General features: G+C 40.8%; 1 protein-coding gene across 1 annotated transcript in view; it reads left to right on the top strand.

Annotated features, from left to right (window-relative positions):
• The window catches only part of IQGAP1 (IQ motif containing GTPase activating protein 1), a 90,686-nt gene that overhangs the window by 55,497 nt on the left and 19,577 nt on the right, over positions 1–15,612 (top strand). Inside the window, exons 16-26 of the mRNA XM_031440601.2 lie at positions 5,255–5,345; positions 5,511–5,678; positions 6,435–6,577; positions 10,162–10,332; positions 11,175–11,258; positions 11,361–11,432; positions 11,530–11,599; positions 11,968–12,176; positions 12,885–13,040; positions 13,278–13,441; positions 14,052–14,276. Coding sequence (XP_031296461.1) covers positions 5,255–5,345; positions 5,511–5,678; positions 6,435–6,577; positions 10,162–10,332; positions 11,175–11,258; positions 11,361–11,432; positions 11,530–11,599; positions 11,968–12,176; positions 12,885–13,040; positions 13,278–13,441; positions 14,052–14,276 — 1,553 coding nt within the window. The remainder of the gene's footprint in view (positions 1–5,254; positions 5,346–5,510; positions 5,679–6,434; positions 6,578–10,161; positions 10,333–11,174; positions 11,259–11,360; positions 11,433–11,529; positions 11,600–11,967; positions 12,177–12,884; positions 13,041–13,277; positions 13,442–14,051; positions 14,277–15,612) is intronic.

The following is a 15,612-nucleotide window of genomic DNA, read 5'->3' as shown; positions in this document are numbered from 1 at the left end:
TGACCTCTTGGGTGCTGAGCATGTGCTCTACCACTTGAGCTATATCATTTCCCCCATTAGAACACTTGAAAAGTCATCTTTTAAAATATAGATTCCTAAGCTTTAACTCTGTTTCTGCTAATTCAGAATCTGTAACCTGGGGCCTGGCTGCAATGATTCTGCATAGGCCAGTGGTGGTTAATGTTATTTTTGCTACGTTATTAGTCCAAAAGGAGCCTTATATCTGACAGAGGAATGGGCTCTGAAAGAAGAGGTCCGGGTCTATGTCTAAAAAATGAAAGTAGATTGAGGATATAACTTGTACCTGCTCTCACTCATGTGATGGGCCTGACTCCTCCTTTTGTTTGGGTCATGGGAGTTGAACTTTTAGAGGATGTGACCAGAGTATGAAGCATTTCCTTTTGTTGTGGAATAACTTTTCAGAGTTCATCAGAGGCAGAGGCAGAGGAGAGATAGGAAAAGTTGCTTAACACTGCCAGGCTCAGCTGGTAGACTGCAGTTTAGGTGTAACTGTCTTTTTTAAAGCCTCAGCTCAACTTCTAAGTTTCTCTTGGGAGTAGTTTTAAAAATAATCAGCTGAGTTCCAAATTTAGCAAGCAAAGTATCTTAACTTAAATTTGGCCTGTTTTTCTTATAATATCTTCATGTCTGGTTTTGGTATCAGGGTAATAAAAGCCTCATAGAATGAATGGGGAAGTGTTCCTTCCTCTTTTATGTTTTAGAAGAGTTTATAAAGAATTGATATTCATTCTTCTTTAAACATCTGGTAGAATTCACCAGTGAAGCCATATGATATGGTCCTGCATTTTTGGTTTTCTTTTGTTTTTGTATGACTATGTTTTGATTATGAGTCCATGTCTATCTATATTTGTTATAGGTCTGTTCAGATCTTCTTCAAGTAAAATACCTCTCTCTCTTTCTCCTTACCTTCTGAGAGTTCCATTGTGCATATATTAGTGTTATTGATGGTGTCCACAGGTTTCTGGGGCTTTGTTCATGTTTCTTCTTTCCTTTTCTTTACTGTTCCTTAGACTGGATGCTGTTCTTCAGACTGCATCATTTCAATTGACCTATCTTCAGGTTTACTGATTCTTCTCCTTGCTCAAATATGCTGAGTCCCTCAAGTGAATTTTGCATTTCAGTCATTGTATTTTTCAATTCCATAATTTAATCTGGTTCTTTTAAAATCAGTCAGTCTCATCTCTATTTGGTGAGACGTTGTTCTCATACTTTCCTTTAGTTCTTTAGATATGGTTTCCTTTAGTTATTTGAATATATTTAAGGTAACTGGTTTGTTTTTGTCTACTAAGTTCAATCTGGGTGTTTTCTGTTGTCTGCTTTTTTCCTGTTTGGACCTTGCTTTCTTGTTTCTTTGCATATCTTGTAATTTAAAATCTGGACATTTTAATAATATATAATGGGGCAACTCTGGAAATCTAGATTCTTATGTGTCCACTGAAGTCTCTGCTTGGTTACTAGTGGTCAGTTAATGATTAGACAGAAGTTTTCTTAAATGCCTAGAACCAGTAAAGCTCCCAGCCTTTGCTGAGGGCCTTTGTGTGTGTTGGGGCATGCCTTCAACACTCAGCCAGGCCGTTAACAATTTTGCTTTCCTTCACTTCATGCTTGCCCAGAGCCTTAAGGTCAGCCAGAGCTGAGAGCTTACAGCCTTATCTGATTTTTTCTGAGCATGTGCACAGCCCACACATACACTTTGGCTTTCTAGATTCCCATCCCAGGAATTTTTCAGAGCTTTTCAAAGATATCTGTGGACATATCATTCTCTAGCTTTTCCTTTTAAGCTTTTTGGTTAGCCTGTTATTTGCCTAAGTTTTTATCCACGACCTCAGACATCTGTGATGTGAAACAATTACCTCTTACTGTTTTGGACAAATGCCCCTGGAGAAAAAGCTGTTTGCACTGGGCAAGCTCTAAGTCAGGTCAAATAAAAACAGCCTAGCTGTGGTCTTCCAAGGAACTATCTAACAGGTCAACTAAAGACTGTTCTCTGTGAATAGATAGGGCTTTGAAGGAGGTAGATGTGTATGGGGTGGGGGGAGGGGGGACAGAACACAGGAGAGAATAGGGCGATTTAAAGTGCCACAAAGCTCACTGTCCTTACTGAGTTCAACTATTTTTCTTGAATAAACTCTCTCTGATTGCTGCAAGTGTTTGGTTAATTTCTGTTGTTTTGAAAAGTTGATTCTGATGATTTTTGTCGGTGTTTTTGTTGCTTTTATGTAGGAGGGGATTTTCAGAGGACCTTCCTCTACCATTTTCACTGTTGTCACATCTCTATTTAAATTTAGTGCCTTTGAAATACTAAAAAGTAGATTACTGGTCATTGGGTCGTATTGTCTGAATGCCAAGGCATGGATATCAGGGATTCTCAAGGAACCCATGTTATAATTAGAAATATGAATGATTCTTAAGTCTCTCTTTTCTTCCCCCACCTCACAGTGTCTGTGTACACTGACGTGCATACATGCATGTCGCTAAAAATCAGCTCATATGTACTGGCATAGCTGTACCAGTTGTTAGACTACTCAAATACTTTTGTTTGGTACATTGCTGCAGTCCCAGTCCTCCCAAATCTGTGCCACCCACAGTTCTAGCTCTCCCTGAACTTCCACTATGCTGCAGCTAAAGGATTAATACATAAACCAAAAAGGGGCCATAAGATCTCTACTCCACTCTGTTTGATCAGTGCTTGTGTTGATAAATATATGCTGTATAGATTCATGTATATGTGTTTTACATGTATATATGGCATGGTTTGCATGTGTATGTATGTGTGATGAGAGATAAAACATTTCATCTATATTATATGTATATGTACTATATCTCTAATACACAGATATATATAATACTTACACATGCATTACATATGTGTAATATTCACCGTCACACAGGCATCCATGCCACGTATAACAGGAGACACTTTTAAGAGAGTTTTAAGGGGTGAGAAGTGCCCTTTACTGGTGTGTGTGTGTGCATGTGCTTCCCATATATATGCACACACATAAGGGCCATTCTTCCATCTCTTCTCCATTTCCCTTCCTTGTATCTTGTGGCTCCTCCACCTCTTTTATCTCCAATCATTGCCCACTCCTCTTTGATTCTTATTTCTGGTTCCTATCTCTCTGCCTCTTCTAAAATGCAGTTGATGTGCTTCTAAGTGTCACTGTTGTTAGGGGACATTATTTCAGTATATTTTATAAAGGATTTTCATATTAAATCTGTTTTATCTCAATATTCTCTTAAGTATCTCATTCAGGGTTTTAACTCCCTACTAAGTGATTTGAGTTGATCTTTAGAGCAAACTTTCACAGGAGGATGTTGGCTTTTGTCATCTTATTAGATCTAATTGGAGCAGAGAGAACCTGTTCTTCCCTTACACTGGAATGAGACGGTGTATGTCGTCTACCTTTCCTTCTTTAGTCTGGTGAAGAGGAAATCATATTTCCCTGACACACCTGAGACACTGATCCATTGCCTTTTTTTTTTTTGTCTTTCATACCACAGTTCTGTCGCTTGTTTCTTAGGGGAGAATGTATGGAAGGTTTTGTTTTAATCTTTTTGCTGTAGTCTGTATGGGGCAGAGAAGACAGAACTCTGAGTGGTTAGAGTTCTTGATAAGCTATGCCTTTCTCTGGATGCAAGGAAGGTTGTGCCAACCCTCCCAGCTTTGCTTATTATAGATTCGGCTTAGAGATACCTGATGTGTGATTGGCCTAAAAGTGAACTAAATATGGTCTGGTTCTGTTTTTAGGGTACAAGGATGTTTATGCCACTTCTCTTAGAGACTGCACCTTCAGCCCTCTAGCTTATGACTCTCAGTTTAAGTTGTCGCAAAGCTGTGGCTGACTCATTGTGTTGTCTCATATTGAAACTATTTCTTACCATTTCCAGTAATTATTCATAGGACTCTAGGGATTGTGTGCAGCCATGTTCTATTTTTAGTAACAGAAAGTGACCATTGGTAGGAAAGTGCTAAATTCTCCTGCTAGTAGGTGACTTGGTCTTGCATTCTGTTTATCTGGTTACTCCTTTCCTTTCTCAAGACTGTGAGCTTCTTAAATTGGGATAGTGCCCCTTACTACTGTAACCCCAGCACTTATAATTAATTTAGTTAAAACATCTTTCTTTCTAGGGAGAAAACACTGGTTCGATTTCAGATGCCTTCCTTTGGCCTTATCCGGTCACCACCGTGCTTTATGTATTGCAAGGATCTGTGACTGCTTAGCTTTGCTGAGTGACATATTGTGTCTCTCCCCCAAGTAATGCAGGAAGAAAGCCAAGCCTCCTCTAAGGTTTTACAAGTTCAACTCCTGGGCCTGCTGAAGGCGCGGAAACTTTCCATTTTGCCTCAGAGCCCAGACCCTTCCACATCTGGCAACATGGTTATAGTTACTGACCCCAGATACCTCATTGGTACTTTGGTAAATTAATTTACATCAGGTAGTCTTGATGGATTTTTGAGCTGCTATTTATCCCAACTGCTCTTAGCTCAAGCCTTAGGAGTAGTTACTTTTGTTGGGTCTGCCAGGATTTCTTCAAACATGACTCTCGCAACCTGGTTACTTTAACACCTGAGGTGCCTCACCTTTTCTGGAGAAAAAGACTCCACTTCTATTTCACCTCTGTCCCTAGTATTCAACTCAAACTACACTGTGGAGTAGAGAGGCTTTGTTGGCCATATTGAGGAAACTAAGCACTATTTATTATGTTTCTGTGTGAAAATATGTTTTTAAATTTCCAACAACTGATTTAACACTCAAGTTTTAGAATAGAAGCTGGTAATAAGTTTAGATTGCCTATAGTGACTCCTGGCTTTACATGTGATGAAGTCTTGAGAGTCTTAAAAACAGTAGTCAATAGAGAATATCAACTTCCTCTGAATATTGTTGGCAAGGAGGTTTTCTAAAAAGTACTGCATGTTCATATGCATACTGTGGTTTTTGTCACAGTATGTAAGTCCCTGGGCCCCTTCCCAGTGTGGTCCTTTTGCCCTTTCTGGCCGCTCTTGACCTCCTGAGTGACTAATTTATCTTCATATATCCATCACCTACATCCAAGGCATTTCTCTTGTAACCTCTTACTGGTATTTTGATGCCTGGCTTCTTCGATTTGACTTTTCCATGTGTCTTGTATATTTGAAACTTCTTCCTCTGTATCTAATTGCCTCAGAAGCCCCATCACAATATGTACTCTGATTTCATGACTCTAATGTTTTGCTTTCAATGGTGTGCAGGAGACCCAGGATGAGTCAGCTGTGTTGTGGTTGGATGAAATCCAAGGTGGAATCTGTCAGTCCAACAAAGACACCCAAGAGGCACAGAGGTGTATGTGTCAGTTTTATTTGTTTTGGTGGAGAGTGGGGGTGGCAAGGTGCTCCATCTCAGTACTCAACCTGACCAAGACAGAGAGATGTTGGTGGGAACAGTTTGCCAGTAGGTGAATCTAGACACTTTCTGAACTATTCCAGTAACAGTTCTCTTCTGGGATAGTTGCCTTAGGAATTTTTGCCATTAATGAAGCAGTAGAGAGCGGCGATGTTGGCAAAACACTGAGTGCCCTTCGTTCCCCTGATGTCGGCTTGTATGGAGTCATCCCTGAATGTGGTGAGACTTACCAGAGTGATCTTGCTGAAGCCAAGAAGAAAAAACTGGCAGCAGGTGAGTTATGGGTAAATAAATATGTGCCCTGAAAGTAAGAACTTGAACGTATGATGGGACAAGCTGGGGGGACGTACTTCAGAAGAACAGTATTAGTCTTATTTTAAAGACCCAAGGAGATAATATTCCTGTTTTGTTGTTGTTGTTGTTGTTGTTGTTGTTGTTTTTGAAAAGTTTTTTCAAAGTTTTGAAAACATTCTTTTCTCCCCCTTGAGGGCAGCTATGTTAAAAGGGTCAATTTTCTGAAAATGAGGGAAGGATCAAAATATTTGACTGCTTATCTGGTATAGAGTATCTGTAGTTCTGATTACCTAAGCCTATAAATAGTTAGAAATAGTTTATCTGCAAGAAGGGGAAAAAATAAGATTTTTCATCCTATTTCATGGCCTTTGTTTTATTAACTAGAGAGGCCGAATGGTTGTAAGTCTTTTATCAGAGTAGTTTCCTGACATACAATCTCTTACTTAGGAATAGGCTTCGGAAGGAACCAAGGTAGTCAAGGTTAATTTTCCTGTTTGGATTCCATAGGTATTTTCTTTTTATAACATAAATATGAATGACTAAATGAGATACTATGAAGTCATGATTTGAGGGACTTAGAATGTCCCTTTACTCTCACAGACCCAAGGAATAGGTTTTTGGAATGGTCTTTATTTAGGTTGTTAAACCCGACTGGAACAATCTTGTAATGTTAGACGTGCGAATGTGGGGAACGTGGCTCTGGGTGTCTTTGATCTTTCCTGTCTCTTCCGTCAGGAGATAACAGCAGCAAGTGGGTGAAGCACTGGGTGAAAGGTGGGTATCATTATTACCACAATCTGGAGACCCAGGAAGGAGGATGGGATGAACCCCCAGACTTTGTGCAAAATTCTTTGCAGCTTTCTCGGGAGGAGATCCAGGTAGGTCACATTTTTTTCACAAAAGAAGAAGCTGAGAGAAAGTATCTGCATTTTAGAGCTAATATTAGGAGGAACAGGGCATGTGGTCAGGAGCTCTAGACTAAAATTAAAGCTACATAACAAACTAATTTGGAGTAATTTTTTTCTTGTGGGAGTGCCTGAGGCCTAAATTAGTAAGACATCTGGATTATAAAATTAAGTCAGATAAATTATGTACTTATTAAAAAATTTGGATGATCCAGCAAAGACGAAAAACTGAAAATTGCACTGACTCATTAAATGCAACTACTATTAATCTTCCCAATGTATATTTTTAATCCCTTTTCTGACTATTCCACAAACTCCAAACTGTACTGTATTAGAATATAACCTACAATTCACATGAAGTTAGCATTTTTATAGCTGTTTTTAAGTGTTTTTTTCCCATTCCCTGTGTCTTTGCTTATGCTGTTCATTTTTACTGGAATTTCATCATTCAACAGTTTCTGAAGGCCTCCTTAAATGTACCAGACACCCTTCTAAGCAATGGAGATATAGTCGTGAACAAAACAAAGCCCCTGCTGTCATGAGATGTCCCTCCCCTGCCATCTACGTCTGTCAAAATTCTATCCTTCCAGACATACCCATGTCAGGTGTCACTGCCTCGATGAATCTTCTTAAAATTCCTTTTCCTTCCCCTCTCCATCCTCGTAGTCTTGTATTCATTCAGAATTTAACCACCTTGGATTTGAATTTCAGTCATGTCTGTACTTGTTTTATGCCCACTGCTGGTCTGTAAGGTGAGCTGGTAAGTTTGCAACCTTGTATGTAATGGCCAATTATCTTGTCCTTGGTGGGCTATTGAGCACTTTCAGTGTTAAATGGCGCTGAGCTCATGTTCATTAAACTGGAGTTGTCTAATGAACATTAAAGGAGAGGAAAATACATTGAGGGAAGCTGTTCAATAAGCTCCTGTAGGTCATGATAAGACACATTATGAACAGGCACAAAGATTCTTAGAGAGAAAGGACAGTACAGGACTTCTGAAAGGTCATCTGCTTCCATTGAGCATTATTTCCCAAGTCCTTTGAACACATGGAATATACACATATGTAAAAAGTGAAGCAGTCTCTTTATTCAGAACTTACCGATCAGAGGGATGAGTTTCTATCCTGTGTATAAAATTGTCCTCTTTGGGAAATTATAGTCTCTTACTTCCCTAGTGTTTCATCGTTACTGCTGATGGTTTCACAAGTGATTACCTTTAAGTAAACTCGGTGAACTCTGTGTTGGGTGTTGAGGGGATATAAAGATGTATCAAAGAATCTGCCTCCCAGTTCACAGTGTTGTGGTGAGAACAGCAGGCACAGAGTACCGCGGTGTAAGCCAGAGAGAAACAGATGCTCTCGGAACAGTAAAACAGAGGAAATGTTAGGGAAGCAGTTAATTCTGTCCTGGAGAAAGAAAGCACAGATAACATTTAGCAGGTGGGAAAAAGGCGGAAGGCTATTCTGAACAGAGAGGACAACGTGGGAAAGGCACCAAGAGCTAGAGGAATGTGGGCCACTGAAGGGAGATCGAGTGGTCCTGATGATGGTGTGCAGAGGAGGAGGCAGAGCAGAGAGGCTCAGACCTGGCCGGCCACGTTTAGGAAGCCAGGCTGCATCTTCCAGCGCGGTGATTTTTAACTCTTCGGGTCATGAACACCTTTGAGAGTCTTACTGTCTTCTACAGAGACACTCATACTTAGTGTTTTGCATGTGGCCCTAAGAATTTTAAACAGCACATTACCTAACCTCCTCCTACTTCTCTAAAAATAAAAATAAAAGAAACGTGACCATCAAATTAGTTCTCCTTCTCTCCTTTTTCCTTCCTTTCAGTGAGTCTGGATTTTCACTGCCTCCTTCATCATTTCCTTTCCCCCCCAAAAAAAAATTTATCCTAAATTTATCATTCATCTTGTCTCCTTATTTCATTCTCTCCCAGTTCCTTGCAGAGCTCGTACTCCACCTCCTCTCATTTTTTTCTATTATTCTAATATGTAAGATGATCAGCCCTTTTCAGAATTTAGTGTGTACCTACATAAATCACCTGGGAACCTTGTAAAGTGAAGACTGATTCTGTGGGCCTGAGAGTCTGCATTTCAGACCAGTCCCTAGGTGATGCTGATGCTGCTGGTCCAAGGATATACTTTTAAGCATCAGCCTACATACGTAATCATGTCTCCCTTGTCTTAAAAAAAAGAAAAATTGTAAGCCTGTAGAACTTTTCTGATTTTGCTGTGCCTATAAGTTCATACTCTGTTCTTGCTAAGTGCCTTGAAATTAGTCTGCCCCACATTATCCAGCTTTTACTTTAATAAAACTCTTATTTTAGAATTTATTCTAAATTAAGGGGATCTCATCATAACTGACTTCTCACTGTGTTCTCTTCCTTAAACTCTCAACTCTTTGGCTTCTCTGGTGCCATTCTCTTCTGGTTCTACTTCTGAGTGTCCCTTCTTAATCTCTCACTACTTTCCTTTTCTCTACCTCCTTGAATTATATCAGAATCTCACTGGCACCTTCTCTTCCTCTAAACAGTCTTACTGAGTAATCTCATTCAAGCCTGTGGCTCCAGCTCTCACCTGTGTGCTTGCAAATCCTAAATCTTGTTCCTCCAGACTTTAGTCCTTTTTTTACCACCACCAGGTTTGCCTTTCCACTTATAGTTTAGGTGCCCAGCAGACACCTCAACAGTTCAATGGAAAAACCAGGGCTGAAATAGTATATAAGGGTGTATTTTTAACTCATAGAATTATTCTGGAGTTGAGCAGTCCAGGGAAGGTGTGGTGGCTCCCCAGTGTCATCTGTCCCCAGGTCCTTCTGTCTTTCTGCTCTGCAATTCTTAGCATGTGGCTTCCATTCTCAGGATCACCTTGTCATCCAGAAGGATAGCAGGCAGGGAGTAGGAAGATGGGAAGAAGAGCAAAACAGGCATAATACCAGCTGTCTGTCTGTCTCTCAAAGAGTTCTCCTAGAGATCTTACCACACTACTTGTGCTTACATCACATGACCTATCCCTGGCTCATAGCTACTCTGCTAACAGTGCTGCGTCTCTAAAAAGAAATCTGATGGTTTTATTCCTGTTTGAAAGTTTGCTGGCTCTGGTTCTCCAGTGCCTGTAGTAACTGGAGTCCAAACACTTTAAGTTACTTCTCAAGACCATTTGCAGTCTGGCCCTCCCCTGCAGTGTCTCCACTGTGGCGTTCTAGGGACTCTGGGCCTTGGTATTGGCACCTGTCACTCTGTCTTCTTGTCAACAGTGACCCCAGATCAGCAAGCACAGTTCCTGACACAGTCAGTGTTGGGTAGGTGAGTGAGTAAAGGAAATAACATATGAAGTAAAAGATCAGGTTTTTGCTTATGACTTTTTGGGGGGATGTGAGAACAACTTGGCCTTGAAAAATAGACCTGAAGTCTTCATTCCTGTTTCTTGGCTGAAGGTCTAGTGTAGGCGTAGAAAGCAGTGAGGGTTACTTTGCATGCTGTGGATGATACTGTGTTAAAATTTTTGTCCATTCTCACCTTTGTATATCTTCTCTCGTCACCAAATGCTTCTTCAGAGTTCCATCTCGGGGGTGACTGCCGCGTACAACCGAGAGCAGCTTTGGCTGGCCAACGAAGGCTTGGTCACCAAGCTGCAGGCCTGCTGCCGGGGATACTTAGTTCGACAGGAATTCCGATCCCGGATGAATTTCCTGAAGAAACAAGTCCCTGCAATCACCTGCATTCAGGTATTTCAGAGCCTAAGACACAGCACGTGGGCCTCTAGAGCAGGGGTAATAAACAGTCAGCTCCTACAGTCCAACGTCTGAGTGTGTTTTTTGCCTTCTGACCTCTTAGCCTCATCCTTCTTCTGACGAGCAATTCGTCTGCTGCCACGGTAAACAGAGTGCTTAATGGTGTTTAGTGGTGAGCTGCCCAGCTCAGTGGCACTTCTTCTCGGACACCTCTTTGTCTTCTAAGACTGTTCCCTTGTGTGGATTTGAATGTCACGGGAAACAACTGTGATTTTGCTTCAGTGACAGGGTAGCACAGTGTCACGGAAAGAATTCTGAGTCAAGAATTATGGCTCCACCACTGCCGGGTAGTGGGGAACCTCTCTAAGTTTGTTCCCTTATCTGTAAGTGGAGATACTGGTATTTATCTTTTCCACCTGATTTGTTGTGAGGAGCCCGTAAGAGAGCCTGTGTGGATGCACTTTCAAAGGTGTAAAGTGCTCTGCTGGCGTCAGGGAATTGGGGGTTGCCCAGTGTGCTCTCCTGGTGGAGTTACAGCCCAGGACCTCCTTCCCGTCACTGATAGATGTGGTCCTTTTTAAAGCTGCATCATGAATTGCACTTGGATAATATATCAGGATGAGATTTTGGGGGGTTTTTTTGTAGGGGAGAGGGGGATAATTAGGTTTATTTATTTTTGTTTTAACGGAGGCACTGGGGATTGAACCCGGGACCTTGTGCGTGTTAAGCACGCACTCTACCACTGAGCCTATACCCTCCTCCCAAGATGAGTTTTTTTTTAACTTCCTCTAACCCTTGGAAAATAATGTGTCGACTATAATATTTGATGGTTTCAGTCACAGTGGAGAGGATACAAGCAGAGGAAGGCGTATCAGGATCGCTTAGCTTACCTGCGCTCCCATAAAGATGAAGTTGTAAAGGTATGTAGCCCGAGCAGGGTTTCTCAGTGGGGGACGTGAGTCTGGTATGTGTTGAGATGAAGGGCTCTTCTCATTTCAAGGATCCCTCTTCCTTTTCCACAGATTCAGTCCCTGGCAAGGATGCATCAAGCTAGAAAGCGCTATAGAGACCGCCTGCAGTATTTCCGAGACCATGTAAGTACCCCTGGGTAGTAAGGACCAGTAGAGTCAGTTTTGCTGTATTTGTGGTGGACAAATGAACAAAGGAGTTTCTTCTTTTTTGTTCTTTTAGATAAATGACATTATCAAAATCCAGGCTTTTATTCGGGCAAACAAAGCTCGTGATGACTACAAGACTCTCAGTGAGTAACTGTGGCTCAGCAGAGAAGAGTTGAGGCAGTGGTTGAGAGCCGTCAGGTTCTGGGTATTCTCCACGGATCTCTTTTCTTGTCCTGCAGGCAAGGCTTGGCGGGTAGGGTGCTGCTTGTGACTTAAACCCCTTTGCTAACAGATGTCTTGTTGCTTGCCGTGTGAGCCTTCCACATAACAACATAGTGATCGCATGACCCAGAAGACTGCACTTGGTGGTTGTCTTTGCACATCTCAGAAATAAACAAATAACCTTAATGTGTGAATGGAGCTGTTTTTTCAAGACATTACTGATGTTTGCCAAGACGTAGAACTTCTGGAAATTCCATTCTTTGTCTGACACATGCTTTCTTTCTGTCAGTCAATGCTGAGGATCCCCCTATGATTGTGGTCCGAAAATTTGTCCACCTGCTCGACCAAAGTGACCAGGATTTTCAGGAGGAGCTTGATCTTATGAAGATGCGGGAAGAGGTCATTACCCTCATTCGTTCTAACCAACAGCTGGAGAATGACCTCAATCTCATGGACATCAAAATTGGACTGCTAGTGAAAAACAAAATTACACTGCAGGTATGGTCCAGTGCCTGCAGGGCCTTGGGGCACTTTGTCCTGCTTGGTACTCCTGTCTCCTCCCTTATGACTTGTGGGGGGAGGGGGCTCACTTTCTTCTCAGCTAAAGTCATAAATTTTTAAAAAGTTAAATAAGAAATGAAATGATTTAAACGCAAAATTTTAAATAGAGAAAAGAAGATAAAAATCATCCCATAATTCCACTATCCCAACAGTCATTTTGTGTCCTACATTTTTACTTACCACAGAGGATAAGATACTTTCCATATGATAAGTAGTCATAAATATTATTTTTAATGGCAGTGTAATAATTCATCAGAAAATATTCTATGATTTACCTCCTTCTTCCCTCAACTATTTGACATTTCCAAATTTTTATTATTACCAAATAACAATGTAATTAATATTTCAATGTGTATGTAGCTTTTACTGTCCTTAAGACTTTGTTTGTAAGATAGATTCCTAGAAGTTAGTTTTCTAAATCATTGGACATTTTTATGGTTCAGATTCTTCATGGGAAGATGGAAGTAGGAATGGATTTGATTGGTGTACTGAAAGTAAGACATAGTGTAGTGATTCTGAAATGTTTGATGGGGAGCCAGTGCAGTAGACCTTCATGAAAGTTTTTAGGTGCTAAAAGAACTTTCCATGATGGCCAGAGTTTCACCTTGAAAGCTTTTTGATATTTGTATATGTGTTTGTTTCCAGGATGTGGTTTCTCACAGTAAAAAACTTACCAAAAAAAATAAGGAACAGTTGTCTGATATGATGATGCTAAATAAACAGAAGGGGGGGCTCAAGGCTTTGAGCAAGGAAAAGAGAGAAAAGTTGGAAGCTTATCAACACCTGTTTTATTTACTGCAGGTGAGTGGCTCCTGGCATTAGTGCTGTAAAGTTTAGTTAATTTACTTTTCCACAAGAAAACCTTACACATAGATCTCTGCAGAAGTCTTTCTTATTTCCACTGAGGGGTGAGCAAAGGGCTGTCCTGTTTTTCTTTATTACTCAGGTACCTTCTAATCCTTGAAACTGAAAAGTCTGGATTGTTTGTGCCAGCCTTTGTGTTATCTAGAAATGATTTATCCCTTGGTTTTATTTCAGACCAACCCCACCTATCTGGCGAAGCTGATTTTTCAGATGCCCCAGAACAAGTCCACCAAGTTCATGGACTCCGTAATCTTCACACTGTACAACTACGCATCCAACCAGCGAGAGGAGTACCTGCTCCTACGGCTCTTTAAGACAGCACTTCAGGAGGAAATCAAGTATGAACAGATTTCTGCAGGGCAGGGGACCCCTCCCACTATCATAGATGCTCCCAGTTTGAGGTTCAGGCCTGCCTGTGCCTCTTCTTGTTCTCAATACTGTGATCTGTGTGAAACATTTACTCAAAAGAAGCGTCTATCTCTTATAATGTAATAATATATTATACATGAATTAAGCTAATTATACTACACACGATATATACTATACACTAATATAAACTAATATCCTACACTCATTATAAATGATTATAAACACTAATATAAAGTGTTCCTGCTTCTGGGGAGGTGAGTGATAGAGTAAGAAATTTGCTAGATTAGTTTTAGAAGCATTCTATATTAAGGTATAATTTTTTAAAAAGCTGATCCAAACATGAAGATTTCACTTAGTTGGCTAATAAAGGGTCTGATCGTGGTCCCATGATTGAGTTCGCAACCTCAGGAAGATCCTGTGTTCGGATAAGTGTTGGGGAATGTTTCTAGAAAAGAGCATATACCCCTTTCCATCTAAGTCTTTCTGTTTTTAGGAGATGAGACCTTTAAGTGGGAAGGATCCTTAAGTTGGTAGATTCAGTGATTAGTTTGAATTGAATTTGTATCTTCTGTTCTATAGGTCAAAAGTAGATCAGATTCAAGAGATTGTGACAGGAAATCCTACCGTTATAAAGATGGTTGTAAGTTTCAACCGTGGTGCCCGGGGCCAGAATGCGCTGAGACAGATATTGGCCCCAGTCGTGAAGGAGATTATGGACGACAAATCTCTCAACATCAAAACTGATCCTGTGGATATTTACAAATCTTGGGTTAATCAGATGGAGTCTCAGACAGGAGAGGCAAGGTATGATAACCACAATACATTTTCTTTCATGTTTTTATTCTTTCCTTTCTCTCTCTTTAAGCAGTTAATGTTTCTTTAATTTATAAATTAATAATTATTCAAATAGTCTTTCCTTGGAGACCTCTTCTTTAAACAGTTGACCTAGTAATTTATTCACTTATTTAGCAAATATTTGTTGATTACTATATGCCAGACTCTGTCATGTATACATATAATAATACAATAATGAATGAAACAGACATGCTCCCTGCCCTCTGTTCATAGTTTATTGCATGGGAGAGGTGACAAACACATGCATAAAAGTAACATTACAAACTGAGGAGGATTTTGTGGCAAACTGTAATGGAGAATACAGAGGGAGCTGACTAAGAGGGGGAGCCTCTCTGAGAAGGTGAAACGCCACATGGCTAAAGCCTGAAGGATACGAGGGACCAGCCTTGCCAAGAGCTAGGTGCAGAGTCTCCGTGTCTGAATGCCCTCAGGTGGAAGGAGCTTGGGAGAGTGTAGGATCTAGGAGGACACTGGCATCACTCGAGATGCGGTTGGATGGGAAGACTCGCACAGATCTGCATGAGAGTACTGTTTCGTTAAAGGAAAGAGGAGATGGCGTGGGCAAGTGATGAACTGCCCTGGAGTACTGAGCATTGGACTAACTAAATTCACATAATTCGGGAGAGTTCTGTGCCTGGGCTGTAGTTTACCACCAGCAGTAACACATCTAAAGCAATAGTATGTCAACAGAATATGGTTAGTGCTGGTAAAACAGAATTCAGAAAGCCAGAATGTTTCAAAACGTTTTTATTCAGTAGAGTGAGGACAGTGAGGGTTGAGGAATAGAAATGTGAATGGCTTAGGCTATGGCAGTTTTTCTTGTTGTTGTAGAGTAGGGTTAGATCATGCATGAAGTTCTCTGGAGCTTAAAAAAGTACCATTGCTATTCAGTGTGATCTGTGGGCCAGAAACTGAAAATCTGTGAGGCTAAGCACACTGTTTTTAGTTCAGCTGACATTTTTTTTCCATAGCAAGACTTTCAACAGTGTGTTGATTATATTCTGGCTCCAGCTCCTTACCGGTCTTGGACTGACTGGTAGACTGGTACTGGTCCACACATTGAAAAGCGCTGCTCTACATCATTCTGCTTTCCAGGTTACCTGGACACCAGACAAAGAGGGAAGTTACCCTGGATAGAAAACAGAACATTCTGCTGACTCCTAGAGAAGGCTTATCTCCCTTACTGGGAATTACTGGGCACCTGATTTGATTCTCAGTAATGTGCAAGTCTGTTACTAGGAGTTAGATCATTGCTTGGTGGGATGAAAAAAATCCATTTTTGTTT

This window comes from Camelus dromedarius, chromosome 29 (genome assembly GCF_036321535.1).
Source record: "Camelus dromedarius isolate mCamDro1 chromosome 29, mCamDro1.pat, whole genome shotgun sequence".
Lineage (NCBI taxonomy): Eukaryota > Metazoa > Chordata > Mammalia > Artiodactyla > Camelidae > Camelus > Camelus dromedarius.
This window is presented reverse-complemented; position numbering and strand designations above follow the sequence as displayed.